The following is a 23,102-nucleotide window of genomic DNA, read 5'->3' on the forward strand; positions in this document are numbered from 1 at the left end:
CCAGTCCACAGCGCCCGCCCTCCCGGCCCTGCCACACACCGAGGGCTTGGGGGCCACCGGGCCAGCGTGTCCCAGGCAAGCAGGGCGCCGGGGGAGGAACTGGTGCGGGGTCACAGCCCTCCCTCGGGCAGGCCCCTCTGCCCGCTGCCGCCATCCGGAGGCCGTGCTGACCCCTCCCCTTCACCCGGCGTCGTGGGGTGCTCCCCGTGAACATGAAGGACCCAAACCTGGATGCCCCTGTGCTGGTGCACACCCCCTGGGGCGGCCCCACCCTCTGAAGGGGACCCCAACACCCGCCGGGCCGCTCGCCGGGGAGCCCTCGCCCCAGCCGTGCTTCCCAGCGGCCAGTACCCACGGGCCGGCCCGACGCCTCCTGGTCTCGGCTCAGGCCAGTGGCCCTTCCTCGGGGCGGGGGCTTCCCCGTGGGGTCCGGGTGGGGTGGGGTGGGGTGCGACCGGGTGGGTGGGGCCGCGGAGGAAATGGCTTATACACGACCCTCACGTTTGCAGAAAGCATCCATTTAATAGAAGGTTCCAGCACTGACCGTGCAACACCTGTCACAGTCACAAAGGAACCCAGGCGGCTTGTCACCAACGGCCACCACCCAGGCTCCTTCCCTTGCTGAGGAGAAAACCCGGGCCAGCATCCCGCGGTGAATTGTGCTTCCATCGGGCGCTAATGGGCATGGAACCCTGTGCCAACGCACCGCCCCTGCCCAACGCCCAGCGCCCAGGGGCCGGGGTGCGACGGGTCACGTAAAACCAGAGGGGAAGGACGTCGTCTCCTTTTTCGTCACCAAGGCCTTGGTTGCAGGAACTCTCAGGAGTCCTCGGGCCCCTGCGGGGGTCTTGCCCGGCCCCTCCACGTCCCCCAAGCATGCCCGGCCTCCGGAGGGTCTCGCGGCCCAGCTGGACGCCTGCAACTTTCTTGTGTTTACGGCTTCCCTCTTGCGCCCAGCGCACAGGGCTGGAGAGCTCACCGGCCGGGAGCCCCCCGGGGCCAGACCCTCACCACCGTGTGGCCGAGGCCAGCTGGGACCCACAGAACACGCGAGCCGCAGGCAAGCCCCGTGAGCGGGCCTTCGGTACGTGGCCGTGAAAACACGGCTCCCGCGTGAGCCGTGTGCGCGAGTGAGTGCGCACGAGTGTCGGGCTCAGCTTCTTCCCCTCCCCACGCACCCCGGCCTCAGCCTGCGGCGCGGCCAGGGCGGCGGGACCCCTCCCCACGCAGCCGGGCCCCGTCACGAGTTGCGGTACGTGTGGCGACGCGGATCGGATGGGTCTGTAAAAACAGGTTAAAAAAGGCCTCGCCGCCAGCTCCTCCCGGCACGCGGAGGCACGGTCCTCCCTCACGGCCGTGGGAGGACTCCTCGACGGCCCGGCCGGCGTGGCAGGGGCCCCGCGCTCCATGCAGCGCGATGCATGCCGACGTGGGGACGGGGCGCGGGCCGGCTCAGAGCTGCGTCTCGTCCCGCGTCTCCGGGTGCCACGAGGCCAGCTTGTTGCCGACGCTGCTCTCCCGGCTCTGGGGGCTGCTGGCCACGTGGGCCAGGGGGTCGGAGCGGATGAGATACCTGCCGGGGAGGGGGAGAGCCCTGGGTGCCAGCCTCCGCCCCCGCCCCCGCCGGGCGCCCGTGGGGGGACGCGGGACCTACACGATGTCGTTGGGTTCCAGCCGGGTGTCGGGCGGGGGGTTGATGAGGACGTAGGACAGCGTGTTCTGCTGGTCGTTCATCTGGTCTGCAAAGACACAGGCCCCGTGCGGGTCACCGCCGGCCACCGCCCCGGTCCACTCCGCCGGGCCCGGCCACGGAGTCTTCCCGGCCCGTCCAGGCTTGCTGCCGGGGTCAGCCGCGAGGGGCCGGCGGCGACCCGCGCGGGGCCGGTCACGGAGGTGGCGGCCCTGAGCAGAGGCACGGAGCACACCTGCGGCCCCCTGCACGAACGCGCACGCGCCTTGACACCTGACCCCGCCCCCCGCGCCAGGCAGGCCGCCCACGCGCCCGGCTCAGTTCTGCGCTTTGGACGCTCGTCTTTTTCCCCACAACCTGCTCCTGCCGCGTCAGCCCGCGGGGCCCCGGGGGCGCAGGGACGGCCCGGTCTCCGGCTCACGCGTGGCCATGGGGACGCAGCCCGCGGTGGGGAGAGTGGGCTCTGGAGAAACAGCAGTCCCGCCACAGATGGCCCCTGGCCGCATGCAGGGCTGGGGGCGGGCCGTCCTGGCAGAGGCCCCGTGTCCCCGGACGGGGAAACGAATGGTTCTTGGCCTCTGTTTACCCCTGTGGTGAGGTCTAAAGGCACCTCCCGACCCAGAGCAGGCGTTAAGGGGATTGGCCACTGGGGCGGGGGGCCGCGTCTCGGCCCTGGACCCAGAAGTTCTGAGCGGAGCGGAGCGGAGTCTGACCCCTGCAGCCAGAGGTCAAGCGCGGCAGCTTTGTGGGGGGGCGGGTGGGGGCCCAGGCTGGGACTGGGGGGGCCAATGGACATGCACAGCCAGCCGTGTCCACCCCGGAACGGGACAGCCTGCCCAGCCTGTCCCTCCCACCGCTGGAGGGCGAGTTGCTCTGCCTGGTGACCACGCCCGTGTCGGGAGCCCTCTGGTGGAAGCTGCCAGCCGCGAGCAGGGCGGCTCGGTCGGTGCACCTAGCGGCCCCGGGCCCGGCAGGCGCCTCCCTCCCCAGTGGGCCTCACGGGGCGTGCAGGGGAGGGGAGGCGGTGCGGGGGAGACCCTCCGATCCCGGTGCCAGCGGGCTGGCCATGCCGAGGCACACCGGGTCGGGACACGGTAAGGGGAGAGGTCGGTGTGGGGGCCGGGCAGCCGGCTGGTTCCACCCCTCGGTGGCCGAGCAGCCACAGCCGGGCGCCCGTCTTCTCTTGCTGGGGGGCCCGTGGGGCCCTCCCCACCCGGCCTGGGCCCCTGCTGCCCCCCCCTGGGTGGATGCAATTAGCAGAGCCTGGGACTGGCCCGAGCCGGGCCTGTTGGTGTGCTTCGGGGTGGGGTGGGGGGGGGCGCAGGCTGAGCGGGGGTGGTGGGCAGGGGTGCGGCTCCAGCTTCAGTGCCAGGGGCTGGGGGGGTGGTCAGTCGCTGACCCTGGTTTCCCCAGGACAGGACAGGTCAGTTCCACCGTGACCACCGTGCTGGGGGGGGGGGGGGAGGGTGGCTGACGGTGGCTCTTCTGGCAAATGAGCAAAGGCAGAGTCACCTTCCCTACCCCATTCTCGCACCCCCTTCCCCCCAGCCCTGCAGGCCAGGTCCTTCCACTCCCGTCCCCTACCTGGGCCTGTGACTCCTGGCCCCGTCCCCTGGGGTCCGCACCTCACCGAGCCTGCACCCACCCTCCAGGGCAGGCGGTGAGCAGGGGTGAGGCATACACTTGTACTGGCAGTTAGTGATGGTGCCCTCCCTGGGGGCGGGGACCACCCTGCAGCCCCAGCTAACGTGGTTCCCTTTCCTCCGGTGTTACGTACGTCCTGCCGCGGGCACCTCTCAGCGACCACACGCAGGGGCCTCTGTAAACACCACCAAGTTCTGGGAACCCTGCAGGTGAACCCGCCCCTGCCTGGGAGCCTCTGGGGGAAGCAAGACTGCAGCCGGGCACCGTTTGTGGAAGCTGCCGGACTGGGATCCGTGCCGACCCCGTGGGCCCTCCGTGACCACCATCACGGGTGTCAGGTTCGGGGAAAAGGGCGCGAACCCAGGAGATGCCAGTGACTCGCCAGCACGGGCCCAGCTGGGCCGGCCCCCGACGGGGCTGTGAACCACGAGGTTTTCTCTCCTGGGCCTGGGTGTGTCCCCTCCGGGGTGAGCCCTATATGGAGGGGCCGCCCCAAGGCGCCTGGGCACACGGGCTCGGAGGCTTCCCTAGGGCTGCGCGGAGCCCCGGGGGGGAAGGAAGGGGTTCTGGCAGCGGGGCCGGTGGCCCAGACTCTGCTCTGACTTCTGTGGGGGTCCCAGGGCTGATCTGGGGGGCTGCGGGGTGATCTCTTGGAGGAAACCAGAGCCCCTGGATGAGAAATGGAGCATGCACAGGCTTTGTCCCAACTGGAAAGGGAGCTCCCTCCTGAAGCCCCTGCTGGGGTGTGGGCGTCACCTGTCCACCTGGCCCGGGGCGGCCCAGCCGCTGGCCCGGGGCTCAGCAGGCCCCGCCACGTTTGGAGGTGGGACCCAGGCTGGGAACGTCTGTCCGGATGCTTCCCCAGAGCAGGGTGGGCTCAGGGCCGCGGGGCATCTGGGGCCAGCTGAGGGCCGGCAGCCACCAGTGTGCGAGGACAGACGCGGACGGCAGACCTCACTGAACTCGCGGTCGGTAGGGGTGAGCCCAAGGGCTGCGCAGTGACCGCCAGGGGCCACGCAAACCACGAGCCTTCCTGGGGTCAGTCCGTCCTCCGCAGACAGAGGAGGAGGGGGCTGTCAAGGTCCCCGCCACGGGCTGCTCTGGGAGCACGTGAGCCCGCGCCTGCAGGGACCCTGTCCTATCTCCTGTCCTGTCCACCTGCCTGGCTGGGGCGGACACTAGGCTGCCCCCTGGTGCGGCAGCCGGAGCAGAATTACCTTGCAAATATCCCAGGTTTACCCGATTCATGACATCACTGGCTGTTAAATTTGCTACATCCTCTACGGAACACACAGGAAGAGGGACAGACAGAAACAGAGAGAGAGAGAGGTCAGCAAGCAGCGGGCGGCGGCCGCACAGCGGGGGAGGGCAGGCAGCAGCACCCGGGGGCGTCCACACGGGCACCGGCCAGCCCGCCGCCCGGGAAGCGAGGTGGGTCCCTTCTCTGCCAAGCTCTGGGGGTCAGCGGGCTGGAATCTGCGAGTGTGGGTACTGGCCGTGGGGCCCGACGCGCACGGAGTGCCCTGCCCGGAGCCTTGGCATCAGGGCCCCGGAAAAGGGGTGGCAGCACCCGACCAGGCAGGGACCCCGGGAGAGACGAGGGTGACCCGTGCAGGTTCGGTGTAGCGGGGGCGGGGCTGGCGGGGGTTGCCAGACTCTGGCCTCTGGTCCCTCTTGGAGGGGGCTCTAGGGTCCCGTCCCAGGCAACACGGCACAAAGCAGGGTGGGGAGAGCGGGCGCCCGCCGGGGCGCAGAGTCCCCAGGGCGGAACCGGCGCAGGCCGTGGGCGCAGACAGGCAGCGGCGGGAGCGGCGCCCCCTCAGCCCCACCGCCAGGCAGCCGCTCCAGAGAGAGGGTGAGCAAGGTCTGCTCTCCTCCGGGCCCGCTCGTGGTCAAGGTCGTGAGCTTTCCCCCAAGAGAAGCTCCAGAGAGAAGGGGGCTGCCGGCAAAGACTTAACGCCTGGGGCGGCGTTGCCAGCGGGGGCGGGCAGGCGGCCGTGGCGTCCGCTGTGGTCGACGGAGGGCGTCCCGGCACCGGGCCATCCGTCCAGCTGCCCCCTGACGCGCCCCCTACGCTCTGGCTGCTGGGAAGGCGCCGGAGGGGCGGCCCGGGGTCCCCCCGTTCTCCACGAGAGCACAGCGCACCCCCGCGTGTCTGATCCCAGAGGCGGCTGGTCCGCCCGCCAGCGAGGACCCTGCCCTTGGCTTTGGGGAGCCCCGCCCCACCGCTTCCGGTCCTGCGTGCCGGGCCGTCCGCTCCGGTCCCTTGTTTACCCCTGGGAGGGGCCGAGGCCCCAGAGCCGCAAGGGGGCGCCCTCCTCGCGCCAGAGGGGCTCCTCCGACGGGCCCCGAGGTCCACCCCGTGCTGCCCCGGGCCCGGTGGCGGGCAGGTGGCCGGGCCCTTACCGTAGCCGGTGGTGGGCAGTCCCAGGTGCTTCATGCGGTTCTTGACCAGCTCGGAGAGCTCCTGCCGCTCGGAGCGCCGGTACAGGCTGAGCCGCTGCTGGCTGGCCCACTCGGCGGCCGTCGCCTTCCCCGCGGGCTTGGGGCCCTTGCGGCTCAGCCTCCGGGCCCAGGGCAGGCTCTTGCGCCGCAGCAGGGGGTGCTCCGCGGGGTCCCCGCCGACCGAGTGCCGGCCGTGGGTGCCGCCGCCGCCGCCGCCTCCCGCCCGCGCGCCCCAGGGCCCCCGCGCGTCCTGCGTGTCCGGGCCGTCCTCCACACTCACCGAGATCTGGGACTGGCCGAGGCAGGAGGGTGAGGGCCGGGACGGGGACGGGGAGGTGCGCCCCCCCCCCCCGCCCCGCGCCGGGGGACCCCAGGGCCCAGGCCCTCCTCCCGAGCCCCAGACCGCCAGCCTCCGGGTCTGCCCGAGTTTGCCGGGTGGAAGAGGGCAACGCCGTCAAGCTCTCCGGGCCCTTGTGTCCTTGGCTTCCCCCCGGGCCCTGCGCTACACCTCTTGTACCTCCGTCTCCCCGTCTTGGGGGGCGGGGGAGAGCAGGGATGTGGGAGGGGTGTGGGGTGCGGGCGGCACCCCGGAAGGGGCTGGGGGGTGGAGGTTGGGCCAGACCGTCAGGGAGGGGGCCACAGCAGGACACGGAGATGGCACACGGGGCTGGAGGAGCCTGGGTTTCCCACCCCCGGCCTCAGTTTCCCCTCGTGTAAGGGAGGGGTGATCCCATGCGCCCTGAGCTGTGCCACCACGCATCCCCGGGCACTCACTCCCTGACCCGGCCCTTGCTCAGAGCCCAGGGCCCTGTGCCCCTCCGGACTCGGGGCGGTGGGGGTGGGGGGTTCAGGCGGGACGGTGCACACGTCAGCACCCCTTGACGTGAAGTCTGAGGGGCCACTCACCTGGGCTCTGAGGTCATGTGGCTGCAAAGGGAACGGGGGGCAGGCTGGGTGCCCGTGGGCGCTTCTGCCCCTGCCCCCCGCCCCAGCACTGCCTGAGCCCCCTGTGGGCTGGGACCAGCACGCCGGGCCGCCCTCCTCCTACGGCCTCCCCTGCCCCGCTCTGCCCCACTCGGGGGCCACCGCCACCCGACCACGCGCAGGGCCGCGTGCCCTGGACCCTGGAAGGGCCTGGCAGCAGAGGCCCGGATCCCCAGAATTGAACGTGGGAGGGGCACGCGTCCACAGCCCGGGGGCTGCTGTATGGGAGCCCCCCGCGTCGGGAGCACCCCCGGCCCCGAACCTCCGAGCTGGGGAAGACGTGGCACTCGGTCCTGTAGATGCCGATGGGGATCTCGGCGCTGGAGGAGCACAGCTTCTGGAAGAGGCGGCCGTACGTGCGGATCCACAGGTCCTCCTCCGTGATTTTCATCTAGAGCGAGCGGTGGTCTGAGCGGGGAGCCCACCGCGGGGCCCCCAAGAATGGCGCGCCCGCCCGCCCAGCCCATGACGCACGGCGCAGAGGTAGCCGGAGCCTGGCGTGGTGTCGAGGCCCAGCAGCAGCCTGGTGATGGAGATCATGTAGTCCTTCACGAAGGACTGGCCGGACAGGGAGGCTGCAGTGAGGCCGGGCACCCCGGGGGCCGCCGGGCGCCCTCAGCCTCCCGCGGGGAAGCCCCTCCTGGCCGCCGCAGTCCAGCTGGTCAAGAGGGATTAGAAGCCCAGAGGCTGCCCGGAGCGGAGCCCAGGGCGGCGCCCTTCCGGGAGGAGAGGACTCGACGGGACCCAGGGAGGGACGCCCGGGACCGGGACGCTGGCGGGAGGTGGAGAGGAGGCTCCCGGCCGGGCGTCCTGGGGCCTCCCTGCCTCCCGCCCCCGCTGACCTGATAGAGCAGCGTGTCCAACATGCTGATGCTGAAGACACGGCCCGCGGCGAAGGGCAGGCGGAACATGAAGGCCAGGTTGGAGCCGTTCTCGCGTTCCCTCTGCAGGAAAGGGGCACTCAGGGGCGCAGGGCAGGCGGCCGGGCGCACGCGAGCGCAGCCGTGCGTGCCGCAGCGGACGGACGACCTCAGGCCTCGGCGCCAGCTGCGTGTCCCCCCTGCCCGCCGGCGCACTCGAGGCCACAGCCCGGGAGCAGGGATGCGGGTCTCGCTTGGGTCTCGCTGCCCAGAGTTCCAACTAACGTGAGTCATTTTGTCACCGAGCTGGTGGTTTTAAGTGAAGTCGGACGGGCCGGTGGAGCGTGGGCTCCACACGCGGAAACCACGGAGGCGCCTGCCTCCCGCTCTCTGTGGCGTCTGCGGGGACTTTCCGGTGGCCGCGAGGCCCGTCTCGTTTCTAGAAGCTGACCGCCTCCCTCAGCTTGCGCTCTTCCCTTCGCCCCCACAGCCAGCAGCGCGTCCGCCAACCCCTGACCCGCCCCTCCCTCCCGTAAGGTCCCCGGTGAGGACCCTAGGCCCACTCGGCCCACACGGGGCCATCTCCCGTCTAGAAGGCCCCTCGGTCTCCCCCACACCCTGGCCAGGCCCCGGCAAGCAGGATGTGGGCGCGTTCGGGGCCATTATCCCCGGCGGCCGAGCTCCGTCCGTGACCGACGGCCGGACAGGCCCCTCTGCTTCCCACGGGGACAGACTTGCTTCGAAGGCAGAAGGCAGGCAAGGGACCCAGAGGGCGAGGGCGTCGGGTGCGGGCCGCCAGGAAGCCGGTTCTGGGGGTGGCGCCCTGTCCGGTGGACTGAGCCGCGTCTGCGTTCAGGCTCTCGGGGCGCGTCACAAGGGCGAGCGGCTGTTACAGACGTCATGTCCCTTCACCCCGAGCGGCACCGGTGAGCCTCGGAGAGCGCGGAGGGCGCAGGGGAGGCACGGCGCTACGGCGCCTTTAACGGGACTCGGAGAAGCAGCCGCCCGTCAGGTGCCCGCCTGGGTCCCCTTTATAAACACCTTCAACGGTCCTTGAAGCGGAAGACACGCCCACTTCTGTAAAAGTAAGTCGCCGTCAGCGCTTCAAGGAAATGCTCGGCTGCTCCTGTGGGGGGACGTCGCCGCCGGACCGTCCATCTGAGCCGTCAGGAGCCCCCGTGCCTGGCGTCCAGACGAGGCCTCCGTGGCCTCCAGGCCCGGCACTCGTGGGGGCGGGCGGGGCGTGGGCTCCACTGTCTCTGAGGGTGGGTGGGGGGTGGGTGGGGTCCCAGAGCTCTGCCAGTGCCGCGGGACCTCAGGCCACATCGGCCACGAACAGCGGATCCGCTTTTCAAAGCACCTCCCGGGGTCACACGCCCGGGCGTGCTCACTCCAGGCCCGGACCACGGAGCCACGCGACGGGCTCGCCATCCTGGGCTGGGCAGGCCGGCCCTGCCCCCGGAGGCCACGCCGTACAGCGAGGAGGGTCGGCTGCTGGGGTCACCGCGGGAGGAGAGGGGGGGCAGGGGCGCCGGGTGCACGTCTGCCGGAGCCCGATCCCGTGCCTGTCAGTCACCCCGGCCGTGCTCGGTCAGACTGCCGTTCCCGGAGCTGGGAAGGCCACCCCAGCCTCTGGACACGGATTCCCGGCACGCTGGGCCTGCTGAGACCAGCGTCCGCCTTCCGGTCGTTCCGGGGGATGGAGACTTAGCCCACAGGCCGCTGCGCGGGCTCCGAGCGGCCCCGGGCGCCGGGCAGGGCGCGGTCCAGGGAGGCCCCGGGCAGGAGCTCTGCTGCTGCCTCCTCCTGCCCGCCTCGCACTCGCCCCTCTGACACGTGGGGTGGCCTCGCGGTCCACGATCCGCGTGGGTTCGGGGGGAAGCCCCTCCCTTGTCTGGTGTGGACGGCGGCTCCGGGCCCGCAGGGAGGGCCCACTGCTCCCAGCCTCGTCCACGGCGGTGCCATCCCGGGCTCCCTGGTCTTGCCTGTGTGGTGCCCTCAGCCTACAGTCGTGCCTCCAGCGGCCGGGGCGGGGGGCCACAGCACCAGGGCCGAGCCGCCTGTGCCCTAGCCAGGGCCCGTGTCCCCGTGGCTGGTCCCTGGGCCCAGAGCGTCACGCCGACGCCGGCTGACGCCCTACCTGGAGCCCCGAGGAGCGAAAGGCGGAGTCCGCTGGCCACCGCCGTGCTGTGTGACCCGGGACGGGGTCCTCCCCTCTCTGAGACCGGCCACGTTTCCGGTTTGAGCACAGCGTCGGGGGCGCAGGAAACGGGCAGTCTGCGCCCCCCGTGTCGGTATTTACGGACACGACGGGCAGCCTCGGCCCCAGCCCCGGACCCTGCCTGCAGAGGTACGACTGTCCGCTTCTGGCCGATGACCCTGAAGGCTCCCGACGACAAGGTCAGGAGCCTCGAGGCCCCTCACCCACTCTCTCTGGGCTCCGAACCCTGACAGCAGGTCGAGCGGGGGTGGGGTGGGGGTCAGGTCGGGGCCTGTTACCTTTTCCAACTTGGAAAGAGCCAGAGAGTAGCTGTCCTTCGCGCGGAACTGCATGAACCGCATGTTGGAAGGGTGGGTGAGCTCTGTGGTGATGCTCAGGCTGGGGAAGAGCCTGGGGGGAGGAGGGGGCTCAGGGAGGGGTCCCCCGGTCACAGAGGCAGCAACGGGACGGGCTCCCGACGGCTGGGGGGCTGGCTCAGGACCCGGCTCGGCCCCGCCGCAGCCGCCCGGGGTGTGAGCCCCCCGCCCCTCACCGGAACATGGTCTGCACGTTGACGATGGTCTTGGCGTCGGCCATGTAGTCCTCCTCCGCGCTCATGGTGCTCTCCTTGTCCACCACCACCAGGTTGTCCGCGTAGATGATGCCGCACTGCAGCAGGCTGTCCAGGCTGCAGGGGGCGGTGGGGAGAGGCCACGTGGGGGTGGGGGGGTCCCTCAGGGCCAGGTCGGGGATCCTGGGAGCTCCCTTTGGGTGCCCTCCTTCCCCCTCCACAGGCAGTGGTATTCAACCACCTGGACCCCCACCACCGGGTAGGAGGAGACTCTGGAGGAGGGAGGGGGAGGGGCTTCTGCTAAGAAATGGGCACCCCCACCCCCACCCCTTGGGCTCTGGGCTGCGCAGGGAGGCGGCGCCTTACTTGTCCACGGAGCCCTCCATGTAGTAGACCATGGGGAAGCAGCATATGGCCTCCAGGAAGTGGTGGTCGGGCCTGTGGGGGGAGCAGGCCCTGGGGCTGCCGTCCTGCTGGGCCGCGTGCCCCCCATGCCCTGCCTGGCCCTGCCTGGGGGTCCCCCAGGGCCGCAGCACATCCGACAACGGGGCTGCTCCTTATTTCACCCAAGGGGAAACCGCGGGCCGAGGGCGGGTCCTGCCCAGGTCAGACCCTGAGCTCTGGGGGCACGGGGGGCCGGGGCCGGGGCGAGGCCTCCCGGGGACTCCACGAGGGAGGGAGGTCAGGTGCTACCAAGGACCGGAGGGCCTGGGGACAGGGCAGGGGAGGAGCGGGGCGTCCGCGGGTGGGGAGCACAGGTGCGCGTGGGGGGGGGCGGGGGCGGGCCGGGCCCCACTTGTTGTCCAGCAGCAGCACGATGGGGTTGAGCTCCTTGCGCGACCGGTAGTAGGCGCGCAGCGGCACGATGAAGTTGTACAGCCCGTTGCCCGCCGTCTCCGCGGAGACGATGATCAGCTTGTTCTTGAAGCCGTAGGCCTTGGCGTCCTCGTAGCTGTTGTGTTTGCAGCCCTGCCGGGGTGGGGGGTGGGGGGGGGAGGGGGGCGGGCCCAGCGTTAGCCCCGCAGATAGAGCCGCCGACCCCCCCCCCCCCCCCCCCGTCACTGTGCCCGCGAGCACCGGTTCACCCGGAACCAGAGGGCCAGCTGCGGGGACACGGGGAGGGTCCTCAGGATGGAGGACCACGGCCTGGGGGCTTCTCTTCGGCTGCCCCCCCCCATGGGTGAGCAGACCACGGGGCCTGCGGTTGGCGGCAAGTGTGGGAGCCCCCTCAGCCCCGCCACCCCTTGACCCTGCGTCTGCACACAGGGGCCGCTGCGGTGACGCCGGGCTCCCCCGGGGACCCCTCACCGGATGGCCGACAGCCACCGGCCCCATCCTGTCACGGCCCATCTGCCCCTCCCGGCTGCCGTGAGACTGTCCCCGCGGCAGAGCGCGAGCTGGAGCCAGGGAGGGGGGCGGTCACGTCAGGGAAGGGAGGGAGGTGTTGTGGGGACCCGCCCTTTAGCAGAAATGAGATCTGGGCTGTGTGCACGTACGTGTGTGAGTGTGCACATACGTGTAGTGTGCGTGCGCGTGCGTATGTGTGTGCAGGGGTGTGTGTAGTGGAGAGAGAGGGAGCTGAGATTACGTGAGGGATCCCCCTGCCCTCAGGGGACACGCAGGGGTGAGGGGAGGGGGCTCCACCCGCCCTCGGGGACACGCAGGGGTGAGGGGAGGGGGCTCCACCCACCCTCGGGGACACGCAGGGGTGAGGGGAGGGGGCTCCACCCACCCTCGGGGACACGCAGGGGTGAGGGGAGGGGGCTCCACCCACCCTCGGGGACACGGAGGGGTGAGGGGAGGGGGCTCCACCTGCCCTCAGGTGGCGGGCAAAATCACTCCTCCAAAGCGGAAGTACGTTTACTGAGGGCGAGACCCGGGGAGTCTGGGCAAAGGGCCAGGAGTCCCCTCTTGGTTTGGCAGTTTTTCCGTAGGTTTGTGATGACGTCACACAGTGTGGCAGGAGGTGACCCACCTTGTCCAGCCGCAGGCAGCAGAAAGGGGCCTTCACAGGCAGAAGGTGGCACAGGGTGGGCGAGCTGCCGATGTAGGGCGAGTTGGGGGGGTAGCCCTTCACGTACCTGGGGGAGGACAGGAGCCCTCAGCACGGCCCCCCAGCCACCGGCCACCCGCAAGAGGTGGTCCTGAGCGCCCCCCCCACGGGACCTCCCAGCCCTCCACCCGGGGCCCAGAGCATGGCAGGGCCTCGTCCCAGGCGGCCACACGGAGGCGCCAAACCCCACAGACCCGTCCGTGCCCCTGGCCTGCGTGTGGGAGCATAGCTGTGACAGGGCACAGTCCTTTCCCTGGGGGTCCGAGGCCAGGAGCCGCACAGCACGCACATGGACACACGTACGAGTTACACCCGGCCCAGAAACCACGGGTAAAGCCCTGAGGGGCTCTGATGGCCGGTCCTCCCTCCCCGAAGCCCCCAGCACCCTAGCGAGTGAGCGGGCAGACGCCGGCCCCCGGCCCCTCTCTGCTGGCTGCACAGCGCCGGGCCGTCTCCCCAGCAGCGCCCAGCTCACACCCCCCGGGGGCGGCCACCCGGCCACGGCCGGCCCCCAGCAGTGCCGGGGAGGGAGGGCTTCAGAGGCCAGCGCCACCCCTGCCCCACGGTGTCCAGCGGCCCTGGGCACTCCCCTGGATCTCAGAGCCGGTCCCTCCCCAGGGCGCGTCTATCCCCTCTGAGGGCCAGAGCTGGGGGGGGGGGGGGGCAGCGGTCACAACCGGGCTGGCGGTGGCAACAGTCAGCGCGCTGCCCGGAGGCCAAATGGCTGAGGAGCCCCGAGGACACGCTGGGGCAGTGGGAAGACCTGGGCCCCAACCCAGGGCAGGCGGAGGGCTCAGGAAGGGCCAGGGGCGTCCGACTTCCACAGGCCACGCCCATTCCCCTCCCCCTCCCGTCGAGAGCGGCTGTGCCGTGCACGGCACTCACTCCGCCACGGACAGCCCCTCGTCCTCCGATGGCGTCATCTCGTCCTCCGATGGGTCACTCAGCAGGTCGCAGGGCAGCAGGGCCGAGCTGTCGGCCAGCTCCAGGACGGGCGCGATGCTGGGCCGCCGGCTGCCCGAGCCGTTCTCCGCGGGCAGCGTCAGCTTGCCGCCCCCGCCGCCCCCGCCGCCCCCGCCGCCCTGCGCCGGCCGGCACTCCGTGTTCTGGAGGTCCATGGCCACGGTCCCTGGAACGGAGCGGCTGAGCTTGGCCGGCGGGCCCCTCCCCAGGCCCTCCTGGGGGCGGCGGGTCCCCGGGTCAGAGGCGGACAGAGGCTCCCAGGGGCCCCGGGCGCGGAGTCGGGTCAGGCCCCGCGAGCGAGCCCGCCCCGCCCCGCCCGCGCCGGGCCTCACCCATGGAGGCGACGATGCTGTGCACGGGCAGGCGGCCGGACCCTTCGTACAGGCCCTGCCCCGAGAAGCCCTTCTTCTTCTGCTTCTCCTCCTGCTTGAAGATGAAGGCCGAGTTCTCCTCCTTGGTGATGTTGATGTAGAAGCAGGTGTCGGAGGCGGCCAGGGTGTGCCGGGGCCCCGGGTTGAGCAGGATGCTCTTGTCCTCGCGCTTCAGCCCGATGAGGCACACGCCGTACCTGGGCGGGGGCGCGGGCGGCTGGAGGGGGCAGCGCCTGCGCCCCCAGCGGCCTCAGAGAGGAGAGGCCGGGGGGACGGTCCCCGGCCCAGGGCTCCCCCCGCCCGCCCGCCCGCCCGGCCGTACTTCTTGTGCGCGTGGAAGGCGGCGTAGGTGAAGCTCTTGCCCTCGTACTCCCGGAAGAACTTGCTCTCCGCCATGCGCACGTGGTACACCTCGTTGCCCGAGCACCGTCCGTACATTCGCTGCCACTGCTCTGGGGACTCCTGGCCTTCCCTGGGGCGGGCAGCCGGAGTCACCGCTTTGACCCCTGACCCCTCCCTGCATGGCCGAGCCTCCCGGGAGGACCCGCCCTGGGGGCCCCCAGCCTGGTCTCTGTCCCCGGGCGGCCCCCGGCCCCTGATGCTGTCCGGCCCAGCGGTGGGGAACCAAATGTACTTTCTCCCCCAAACCAGGCCCCACCTGCCCTTGTCACTGTGCCCTCGACCCAGGGCTCTCTGGGCACCCCCACCCTGGTCCCTGCCTGCAACTCCCAGCAGCCCCCTGGTGGCTCCCCACTCCACCCCCCCCCTTGGCTGCTCTGACCCTCCCTGGGCGCCCCTCCCGTGTCTCCCCTTCCCCAGCACTCACTGGCCGCGGGACGTGTGCACCAGCAGGGTGATGAGTGTGGACGTGGCCGGACAGATGCAGTTGAGGGCCAGCATGGCGTACTTACACTCTTCCTCACACACCACGTGGTCTGCGGCAGGAGGGGCCGGGTCACCGCCCAGGCCCCACTGGGCCCACAGCAGGCGGCCCACCGCCCAGTGCCCTCCCTGGAGCTCCCGCCTCCCCGACCTCATCTGCCCCAGCACCTCCGTGCTCGACTCCCAGCGTGGTGAGAACTCGGGGGCTGGTGGCACCCGTTCACCTGTGCTCCGGAGCCCAGCTCGGGGGCCCGCCCACCTGCCCCCTGGCACCCCTGGCTGGAGCATGCCCAGAGATGCTTATCAGATGCCCCAGCCCTGGGCTCCTGCCCACGCTGATCCCGGGCCCCGGGTGCAGGACTGCCCCCTCAAACGGCTAGACTTACATGGGCTCCACCGCCCCCCATGCCGGGGCGAGGACACTCAGCTGTGCCTCCTGCCACGCCTCCGCATGCTCCAGCCCCCACTTACGGCCCGGCCCTCAAGGTGTACACTCAGCTGGGTGCACACTCAGCTGGGTGCACACCCGCGGCCCCCAACGTACCTGCAAATTTGACGTGAAACTTGTTCTCGGGCTTGAGGATCTGGACGTAGAGGGGGCAGTTGGGTGCAAAGTCCTTCACGGCCCAGGCGCGCAGGATGGTCTGGTGGTCCTGGGGCGGGGGGGGGGGGGGGGGTGCGGGGGCGGGGTCAGTGCTGACGGGCGGGAGGAGGGGAGGGTCTCTGGCGCGGGGGGGGGGGGGGGTGCCCACAGCACTCACCGCTGCCGTGCGATCCACCTCGTTGCGGCTACTGAGGATGAAACAGGCCTCCCCGTTGTCCATCCTGCAAAGCACCGGGTCTGAGCGCTGCCTGGACCCGTCCACGCTCCCATCTCGGACGTCGGGGGCTCAGGGCAGAAGCTGGAAGGGGGGGGGCCCCGTCGAGACCCCACCTCACTCTGTGCTTCTGAGCCGGTGTCGGGGCACTGACCAGCCTTGGTGACCCCACTAAGCCAGGGTGGGGCTGGGGCAGTCGGTGGTGAAGATGTGCCCACCTGCTGGCCTGTCCCTCCCACGGTCTGGGCACCCGGCTGACCTGTTCTGGTCCCTCTCTCACCTGGAGAGCCTCTGGCTGCAGCTCGCTCCCCCCAGGGTGGGGAGGCCTGCACCCTCGCCCCCCCTCCACCCTGCACCCCACCCACCCTGGCTTGTCATCTGTCTCTGCCAGGCCCGTGCCTCTCCCAGCCCCTTGGCCTGCAGCTGGGTCCTGGGTCACAGGCTGGGCTCCTGGCCACTGCCGCCTCCATGCTGGATTCCTTTCCGAAATTTTATAGGTGAGGTAGTGGGGCCCAGGGCTCAGGAGGTGGGCACTCCTGCTTCCCCTCGGGCTAGCACCCCCATTCCATCACAAAGGAGGAGGAGGAGAGGCTTCTGGAATGACAATGTGGTGGCGGGGGGGGGGGGGGGGTCTCCTGGGGTGTGCACTGGCACATTCTAGAAATTTCCATGTAAGGACGTCGTCTCCTTAACTCATTCATCAGCTGGTCTTTCAAAGAAAACTGGCCCCCAGCCCGTCTTCCCACCCCAGCTCCACGTGGAGCCACGCTGGAACCTGAGAGCATCCCCAGGGGGGGAAGACTGACAGGTGAGGTGGGTGTGGCCAGGTGCCCGAGGTGAGGTCAGCAAGGGGCCTGTCTGGCCGGGTGAGTGGCGGGCAGGGAGCCGGGGCCGCTGCCCGCCCCGACGCCCCACCCAGACTGACAGCCCCACGGTGGCGGCATCCGTGCCCTCCCACCCTCAGCGCCACACCCTCACCCCCCGCCGGCGCTCACTTGGCTCGCATGAGGTCCTGGTCCTTGAGTGCGGAGCCCTGGAGGTAGATGACCCGCTGGGACCACAGGGGGATCTGCAGGACCCTGCGGACCTGGATGTCCATCTCGGTCGGGCACAGGATGACCACGTAATAGTCCTGCAGGCCAGGCCGCGTCAGTCCCCGTGCGGGCTCACCTCTGCCGCCGCTGGGCACCCCCCGACCTGCCCGTGCCGGCCTGTGTGACCCGGGGGCCGACGGGGGAGCCGAGGCGCACGGCACCCAGGGGGCCTCACCTGGAGCCGGGGGTGCGCGTAGAACTCGTTCAGGAAGTCCATGAGCAGGTCGATCTTGAGGGAGCTGACGCACAGAATCACGTGCTTCTCCGTCTGGGCCCGGTGGCGGCTGTAGTTGCCCCCCGACTTCTGCCGCTCCATCCACAGGTACACCAGCTCCTCGAACTGCGGGGGACAGCGGGGGACAGCGGGGGGCCTGGGGCTCAGGGGGCTGTGGGGGCCCCGGTGTCCCCCGTGGGAGCACACACGTGGACCTCCCCCGGCCCCCAACACCACAGGCCACGTGGGGGGGCCACGCGGGGGCAAAACGGACACCCCGGCTCCCGGCCCAGGAGGCCGAGCGACTGTTATCCGGTGCCGAAGTCCGCACTCCGGACACGGAGCTGACGATGAGATCCCTTTCAGAGAAACGCGAGGGCGCCCTGGGGAATTGGCAGCCGGAGCCGGAACTGGGCACGTGGAAAGGGCACCTTCAGTACGAGTGGTTACGAGCCCGTGTCAGGGCTGAGCGCAGGCCTGGGGATGCCACCCGCCCAGCCCACGCTTCCCGGATGTTTGCCTGGAGTGTCGGGAGTCCTTTTAAATTAGGAAAAGGACAGATAAAAGCCTCATGGTGACGGGACCCCCGCGGAGCCGCCGGGGTGCTGGCCTGCCCGGGGCCCCCCCTGCAGCCTGACTCAGGTGACGGCCAGACCCTGAGGGTCTCCGGCCGTTTCCACCCCAGCATCGAGGCCATTCGTGTATTTAACAGAGCAGAGGACCCCGTCTGGTGCTCGCCTGTGCCAGGCCACTTGCCAGCAGCTCACCGCATTTAGGGAGCACCTGCTAGGTGGCGGCGACCAGACCCCGTGACCCCGAAGTGCAGGCCTGGCTCCACAGCTGGAGGCGCCGGGCCCGGGGTGGGGGGGCCCCCTGTGCAGGACGGGGGCTCCGACACAGGCACTCAGCTGCAGCCTCACCGACCACAGCTGTGCCACGGGCTCCGGGCCTGGGCATCTGTGAGGAGGCCTGGCGACGTGCCCCCCAGCTGAGGTGGGGGCTATGTGGCCTCACCGTAGCCGATCCCATTGCGTCCCTGAGACTCTGTCCACTCGGAACCTCCCACTGGGACCTTATTTGGAAACGGTCTTTGCAGATGCGTTTAGTTGAGACAAGGTCAGACAGGATCAGGGTGGGCCCTTGTCCACTGTCCGGTGTCCTCAAAAGAGGACACGGAGGGATCCACGGGGAGAAGGCACGTGAAGACGGGGCAGAGACGGGAGGGACGCAGCCAAAAGCCAGGGGGGCCCAGGGCCAGCAGCCCCGGAAGCTGGGAGGGTGCAGGGGGCCGCCCTCGGAGCCTCCAGGATGGGCTGGCCCCGCGGACACCTCGGACTCAGGCTCCGGACCGGGAGAGAGCACGTTTCTGTCGTTCCAAGGCCCAGTCTGTGGCACCGTCAGGGACCCCGCTGCTGCCTCCTGGGAAGGAGGCTTAGCGGGCGTGTGGCGGGCTTAAAGGGAAGCACGCGGGGAGGGAACGGGTGCTCCGTCTCTTCCCGAATAACCGGGGGGCATCCGGGGTCCTGAGCATCTGTGCCCGGACCCGGAGGAGTGGCCGAGGGGGCAGGCACGGCACCAGCGGCCTGTGGTTCCCCGTCGAGAACGCCACCCCTGGCTCCTCGCCCTGCCGTGAGGCCTCGGGTCTCGGGCCTCCGGCTTTGCCCGCTTCCGGGCTGGGCAGAGGCGGCCTGTGTGGGGGCTGGGGGCTCACCTGCAGCGGGAGCACCACGAGGGCCACACAGATCATGATGACCACCAGCAGCTGGGACGGCCAGATCTTGGGCGTCACGTCACCGTAGCCCACGGTGGAGAAGGTGACGATGCAGAAGTAGAAAGCCGTGAGGAGGGACAGGTTGTCCCCTGCGCGCTCCAGGTGCTGGATGCCACAGGTCCTGGAAGTCCGGGCATCGCTGGGCTGTGGGAGGGGCCTGGGACACCTGGGGCGGGCGATGGCTCCGGGGACTTCCCATCCTGGTCTGCCAGAGTGGGCACAGCCCAGCCCCTCGGGTCTCCCCCTGGATATTCCCTTTCCAACCCGTGGCTGTTTCGAGGCCCCTGGGCAACATGCCCTGAGTGGACGCGGACCCACACTGGTGGAGTGTGGGCCTGGGGTCAGTGGGGTGGGCCTGCGCCCCGCCTGGAGCCTCATCCTCACCCAGGGGGTCGGGCAGGAGGCCGGACAGCCCCCTACGGGCACAGAGCCCGACGGCCCCGCTTCCCGCACCTGTGACCCCAAGTCCTCGCCCCACACCGGAAGCTGCTGACGGCAGGGCCTAGGGGGCCCATGGCACACAGCGCGGGGTGCCACAGAGAGGTGCTCGAGACCCTCCCCCAGGGGGATGGGAGGACACACCGGCTGCCGGGAGGAAAGCAGGCTGAGCTTTGGACCCCGTGGCTGCCCGTCCCCCTCTGCTGCGGTCTGCGTGGTGTGGGCAGGCGTGCGGGAGGGGAGGCAGGAAGCACGTGGCTCCTCCTCGCTCCTTCCCGGGCCTTGGTGCCCACCCCACATCCCTGCCGGGGCAACGGGACGTGGTGGCCGCCTTCACCAGCAGCGGGCAGGGCCGGTACCCCAGGACCCGCGGCGGGAGCCGGGCACGAAAGGGGACACCCCCTCCCCCCCACTCTTCACCCTGGCCGTTCCCAGACCTCGTTCTCAGCTGGACCTCGTGCCAAAGGGTCCCCACGGGGCTCGGGCCGGTGCCCAGCCTTCCGAGGTGCGGACCCGGAAGCCAGACCTAGGTCTCCCTGGGTCCCAGAGGAGCGGGACCTGGGCCCACTGCAGCCCGGGGCTGTGGGCTCCGGGCCGTCCCCCCCCCCCCCCCCGCTGTCCTTGGGCCCCCTGCCACCGCGGGGCCCTCCTGAGCTGCGGCCCGAGGGGCAGAGGGCGGCGGGGCTCCTGGGGGCACACTCACCCCGTGAAGACCAAACACAGCAGGGTGCAGAACAGGATGAGGACCTGGTTGAACATGGCCGACTGGGTCCGCAGGATGGCGCGGTGGAAGTCGTTCTGCGGGACAAGGGCTGTCAGGGGCGGCGCCTGGCCCTTCCGTCGGCGCGGGTGCAGGCGGGTGAGCGGGTCCCATCCCCTGGCCCCGCGCCCCCTCCCGCCTCCACGTCAGGCTCCCCGCGGACAGCCCCGGAAAGGGACGTGGGCCCGACGCTCAGCGGAGGGTCTGTCCAGGGTCCCGGGTCACGCGGGCCGGGTCTCTCGCCCCACACGCACATTCACCCCTCCTCCCTCCGGCCGGGGACTTCCCGGGGGGGGGGGGGGGGGACGCGGCACCCGGGACGGGAGCTCACGATCATGTTCTCCAGAGCGTGCTTGGCCAGCCAACAGTTCAGAAACACGGGGATGAACAGGTTCCGCAGGGGCGCCCAGAATATCTGTGAAGGAGCCGGGTCAGGGGGCCGGGGCCGGGGTGTCCCCCTCCTCGGCCGGCCGCTCACCCACCGTGACGATGAAGGGCAGCGTGTTGATCATCTCCAGGACGAACGAGACTCGGAAGATCTGCTCCCAGATGTTGCCCTGGGGGCCGTGGGGGGCGGGGAGGGGGGAGAAAGGCAAGCCAGGAGGTCAGGGAACGGGCTGGGGGGTCAGAGGGGAGGGTCAGGCCAGGCGGGGGGGGGGGGGGGACTCACTTTGTAGCTGAGGTAAATGAGGAGCATCGTCTCCAGGAAGCTTATGATGGCCACGATGACCTAGGAGGGGCGCAGTCTGAGTGGGACGGGGGGAGAGCAGGGCCCACCCGGAGCCATGCCCCCCACTCACCTGAATCGCCCACAGAGTCATCTTTCTTTCCACCCAGAGGATGGGCGCCCTGGGGAGGGAGGGAGGTGAGCCTCGGGCTGGTGTCCCCCAGCCCCAGCCCCACCCCCAGGCCTCCCCTGACCCGAGCCGTTCCTCAGGCGGGTGGAGGGCACCTGCCTTCCCCCTCGAGGGGACAAGGACATGAAGGGAGGGAGAGGTCCCTCAGGAAAGGAGGCCTCTTGGGAGGTCAGGGTGAGGCCAGGCCCAAAGCTGCGGGACGTGGGGCAGGGCTGCAGGCTCGGGAGGCCCCCCCCGCCCTGGACAGGCTCCCTGGGCAAGTGCGATGAGCCGCAGGGCCTCCCTTCCTCCCCAGTCCAGCCGGGGGTGGGGGGCTCCCGGGAGGTGAAGCAAATGGGGGCGGGGGCAGGGTCTGTTCAAACGCCGGTGCTCCTTCGGGTAACGGAAGGACCGGGGTCGTCTGTACAGACGAGCCGAGTGAGGCAGGAGGTGGCCGGGCCCCTGGGGACGCGTCCTAAACGCTGGGCCAGACGTCGCGGTCATCCTGGGGTCACTTGCACCGCTTGACGGGGGCACCGCTCTCCTTGGTTCGAGTGCGAACAGGAGCGGTGACCCACTGGAGGGCCCTCCCTGCGGGCCCCTCCCCACCCGCCGTCAGTCAGCGGGCCCCTCCCCACCCGCCGTCAGTCCGCGGGCCCCCTCCCCACCCTCGGTCTGAGGGCTGAGCCAGGAGTTGGAGGGACGCTGAGTCAAGCCACTTGGGGCGACACCTGTAATTCTGAAAGGGTCCGCTGCTTCAGGTGCTCTGCGGGGACTGCCTAGCGCTGCCCACTGCGCGGGCCAAGGCCGGGCGTCCGGCCGGAGGGGCTGGGCCGGGAACTCACCAATTGATCTCGGAGGACGAGGCATTGAAGGTGTAGTTGTGCTTCGGGCAGCCCCAGCTGTGGAGAGACAGAGCTGGCCCAGCCCGGCCCCGGAAGAGACCCCGCCCACGGCTGCCGTGGGCTCAGGAGCCCGGTGGGCGGGCACCCACTCCCCCACCCAGGGCCAACTCCCCGCACCTCAGACAGGCGTCTGCGCTCCTACGGCCTGCCCCCACCCTGCACACGGCCGGGCAGGGTCCCAGGCGGGGAGGGGCGGACAGGCTGGGCGGGAGAGCACAGCACTCTGGGACGGGAAAGGCAGAGCCGGGAAAGAGCTGGGGATCCTGCCCCGTCTGGCGGCAGGTTGCCGGGGAGGGCCGTGCGAGGTCAGAGCGGACCCCGGGGCAATCGGTGCCTCCCGGAGGCCGGAGCCGCCGCAGACGAGGCTGGACGATGCTCTCGAGCCAGGGAGAGGGACAGCTGGGCTCCCACCCTGAGGTACCGACTCCCAGGTGCACCCCAAGTCACCCCAGGAACGAGCCTCTCTCAGCCCGCCGGATGCCCAGCCTCTGGGAAGGGGGTAGGGGCAGACCTGTTCGTTCTGCCCAGCTGTAATGCCAGGGTCACGGACCGAGAGGATCCCACTCTCACGGAGCCCCATGGTGACAGGCAGCTCCTTCCCACTCTTCTTCCAACTGACCCACTTCCCCGAGCCTTACTGGGGCTATTATTGCAAACTCGCTGCCCACAGAAGCGGCCGGCTGTCCTCCCATCCACCTACCACCGTCCTCCAACCATCGACCCGTTACCCACCCAGCCACCGGCCCCCCATTCGTAACTCATCCAGCCACCGACCTGCCCATCGTTCTACCCAGCCACTCCCTCGTCTCATCCGGCCACTCGCCCTCCCACCCGCCCATCCACGTGCTAGGGACCGGCAATGACTCCTAGACCTGGTCCCTGTAGGGATGTGCAACCAGATGTCCCAGGAGCCTCTGGAAAGAGAAGGTGGGACGAAAGCGGTTTGAGAGTCAGTTAGGACCCCCAGTCTTCCTTCTCAAACCACCACGGCTGGGTCTGCACAGCCCCACCTGGGATGAAGACACGAGGGGCCCCAAGGGAGGGTCAAAGGGTGTCTGGCTTGGGGACCCCCCCCCCGCCACCCTGCTCCGCAGATTGCACTGTCCTCCGGCCCCAGCTTCCTTCCCAGCTCGGCCCCAGGAGTCAAGTGGCCACACTTCGCCCTCAGGGAAGAGGCGGGACGGATCCGCTCTGAGGACTGAGCCTGTCCCAGGTGACAGTGGTGACCAGGCTTTGCCTGTCCTGACTGATGGGACTTCAGCCTCTGAGTGCCCCACTCTTAGTGTGAGCAGAGCCCAAGTTGCTGGACGTTTGAAGAAACCCACCCAGTGTGAGCTCCCACCCAGGGAGAAGCAGAGACTGAGCCCAAGAGAAACACGTAAGAAAGGCAGGGTTAGAGACATCACCTCCGGAGAGGCGGAAAGCCAGAAGGAAGTCTCCGAAATTAAAGCGTGATGCAGAAGGACTGAGCCAGGGCCGGACGCAGCGCTAAGGAAGTCACCCGGGGGGGGGGCACGAGAGGAGAGATGGGGCAGACGGGACTGTCCAGAACCACACAGCCGGGCACCGGAAGCCCAGAGACAGCGGAGGGGAGAAGAGTGGT

The 23,102-nt window shown here is 70.3% G+C and overlaps 1 protein-coding gene across 7 annotated transcripts in view; it reads right to left on the minus strand.

Moving 5' to 3' along the window:
- Positions 1-497: 497 nt before the first annotated feature.
- KCNT1 (potassium sodium-activated channel subfamily T member 1) overlaps positions 498-23,102 on the minus strand; it is a 49,685-nt gene continuing 27,080 nt past the window's right edge. For 5 of the 7 annotated variants that reach the window (XM_086684535.1, XM_086684538.1, XM_086684533.1 and 2 more), the window contains 28 exons: positions 21,440-21,496; positions 20,559-20,607; positions 20,429-20,488; positions 20,241-20,315; positions 20,090-20,173; positions 19,702-19,796; positions 18,501-18,681; positions 16,751-16,915; positions 16,477-16,613; positions 15,425-15,488; positions 15,208-15,316; positions 14,608-14,716; positions 14,104-14,253; positions 13,743-13,978; positions 13,333-13,576; positions 12,370-12,475; positions 11,191-11,363; positions 10,761-10,832; positions 10,377-10,511; positions 10,123-10,234; positions 7,606-7,707; positions 7,238-7,321; positions 7,026-7,154; positions 6,686-6,706; positions 5,741-6,071; positions 4,552-4,614; positions 1,655-1,739; positions 498-1,573 (listed from right to left, as the gene is read on the minus strand). In XM_086684535.1, coding sequence (XP_086540661.1) covers positions 1,453-1,573; positions 1,655-1,739; positions 4,552-4,614; positions 5,741-6,071; positions 6,686-6,706; positions 7,026-7,154; positions 7,238-7,321; positions 7,606-7,707; positions 10,123-10,234; positions 10,377-10,511; positions 10,761-10,832; positions 11,191-11,363; positions 12,370-12,475; positions 13,333-13,576; positions 13,743-13,978; positions 14,104-14,253; positions 14,608-14,716; positions 15,208-15,316; positions 15,425-15,488; positions 16,477-16,613; positions 16,751-16,915; positions 18,501-18,681; positions 19,702-19,796; positions 20,090-20,173; positions 20,241-20,315; positions 20,429-20,488; positions 20,559-20,607; positions 21,440-21,496 — 3,349 coding nt within the window. In that variant the 3' untranslated portion in view covers positions 498-1,452. The remainder of the gene's footprint in view (positions 1,574-1,654; positions 1,740-4,551; positions 4,615-5,740; positions 6,072-6,685; positions 6,707-7,025; positions 7,155-7,237; positions 7,322-7,605; positions 7,708-10,122; positions 10,235-10,376; positions 10,512-10,760; positions 10,833-11,190; positions 11,364-12,369; positions 12,476-13,332; positions 13,577-13,742; positions 13,979-14,103; positions 14,254-14,607; positions 14,717-15,207; positions 15,317-15,424; positions 15,489-16,476; positions 16,614-16,750; positions 16,916-18,500; positions 18,682-19,701; positions 19,797-20,089; positions 20,174-20,240; positions 20,316-20,428; positions 20,489-20,558; positions 20,608-21,439; positions 21,497-23,102) is intronic. The other 2 variants (XM_086684537.1, XM_086684534.1) reach the window with 1 other exon arrangement.

The sequence above is a fragment of the Puma concolor genome, chromosome D4 (genome assembly GCF_028749965.1).
Source record: "Puma concolor isolate L17-30 chromosome D4, mPumCon1.1.hap2, whole genome shotgun sequence".
Classification (NCBI taxonomy): domain Eukaryota; kingdom Metazoa; phylum Chordata; class Mammalia; order Carnivora; family Felidae; genus Puma; species Puma concolor.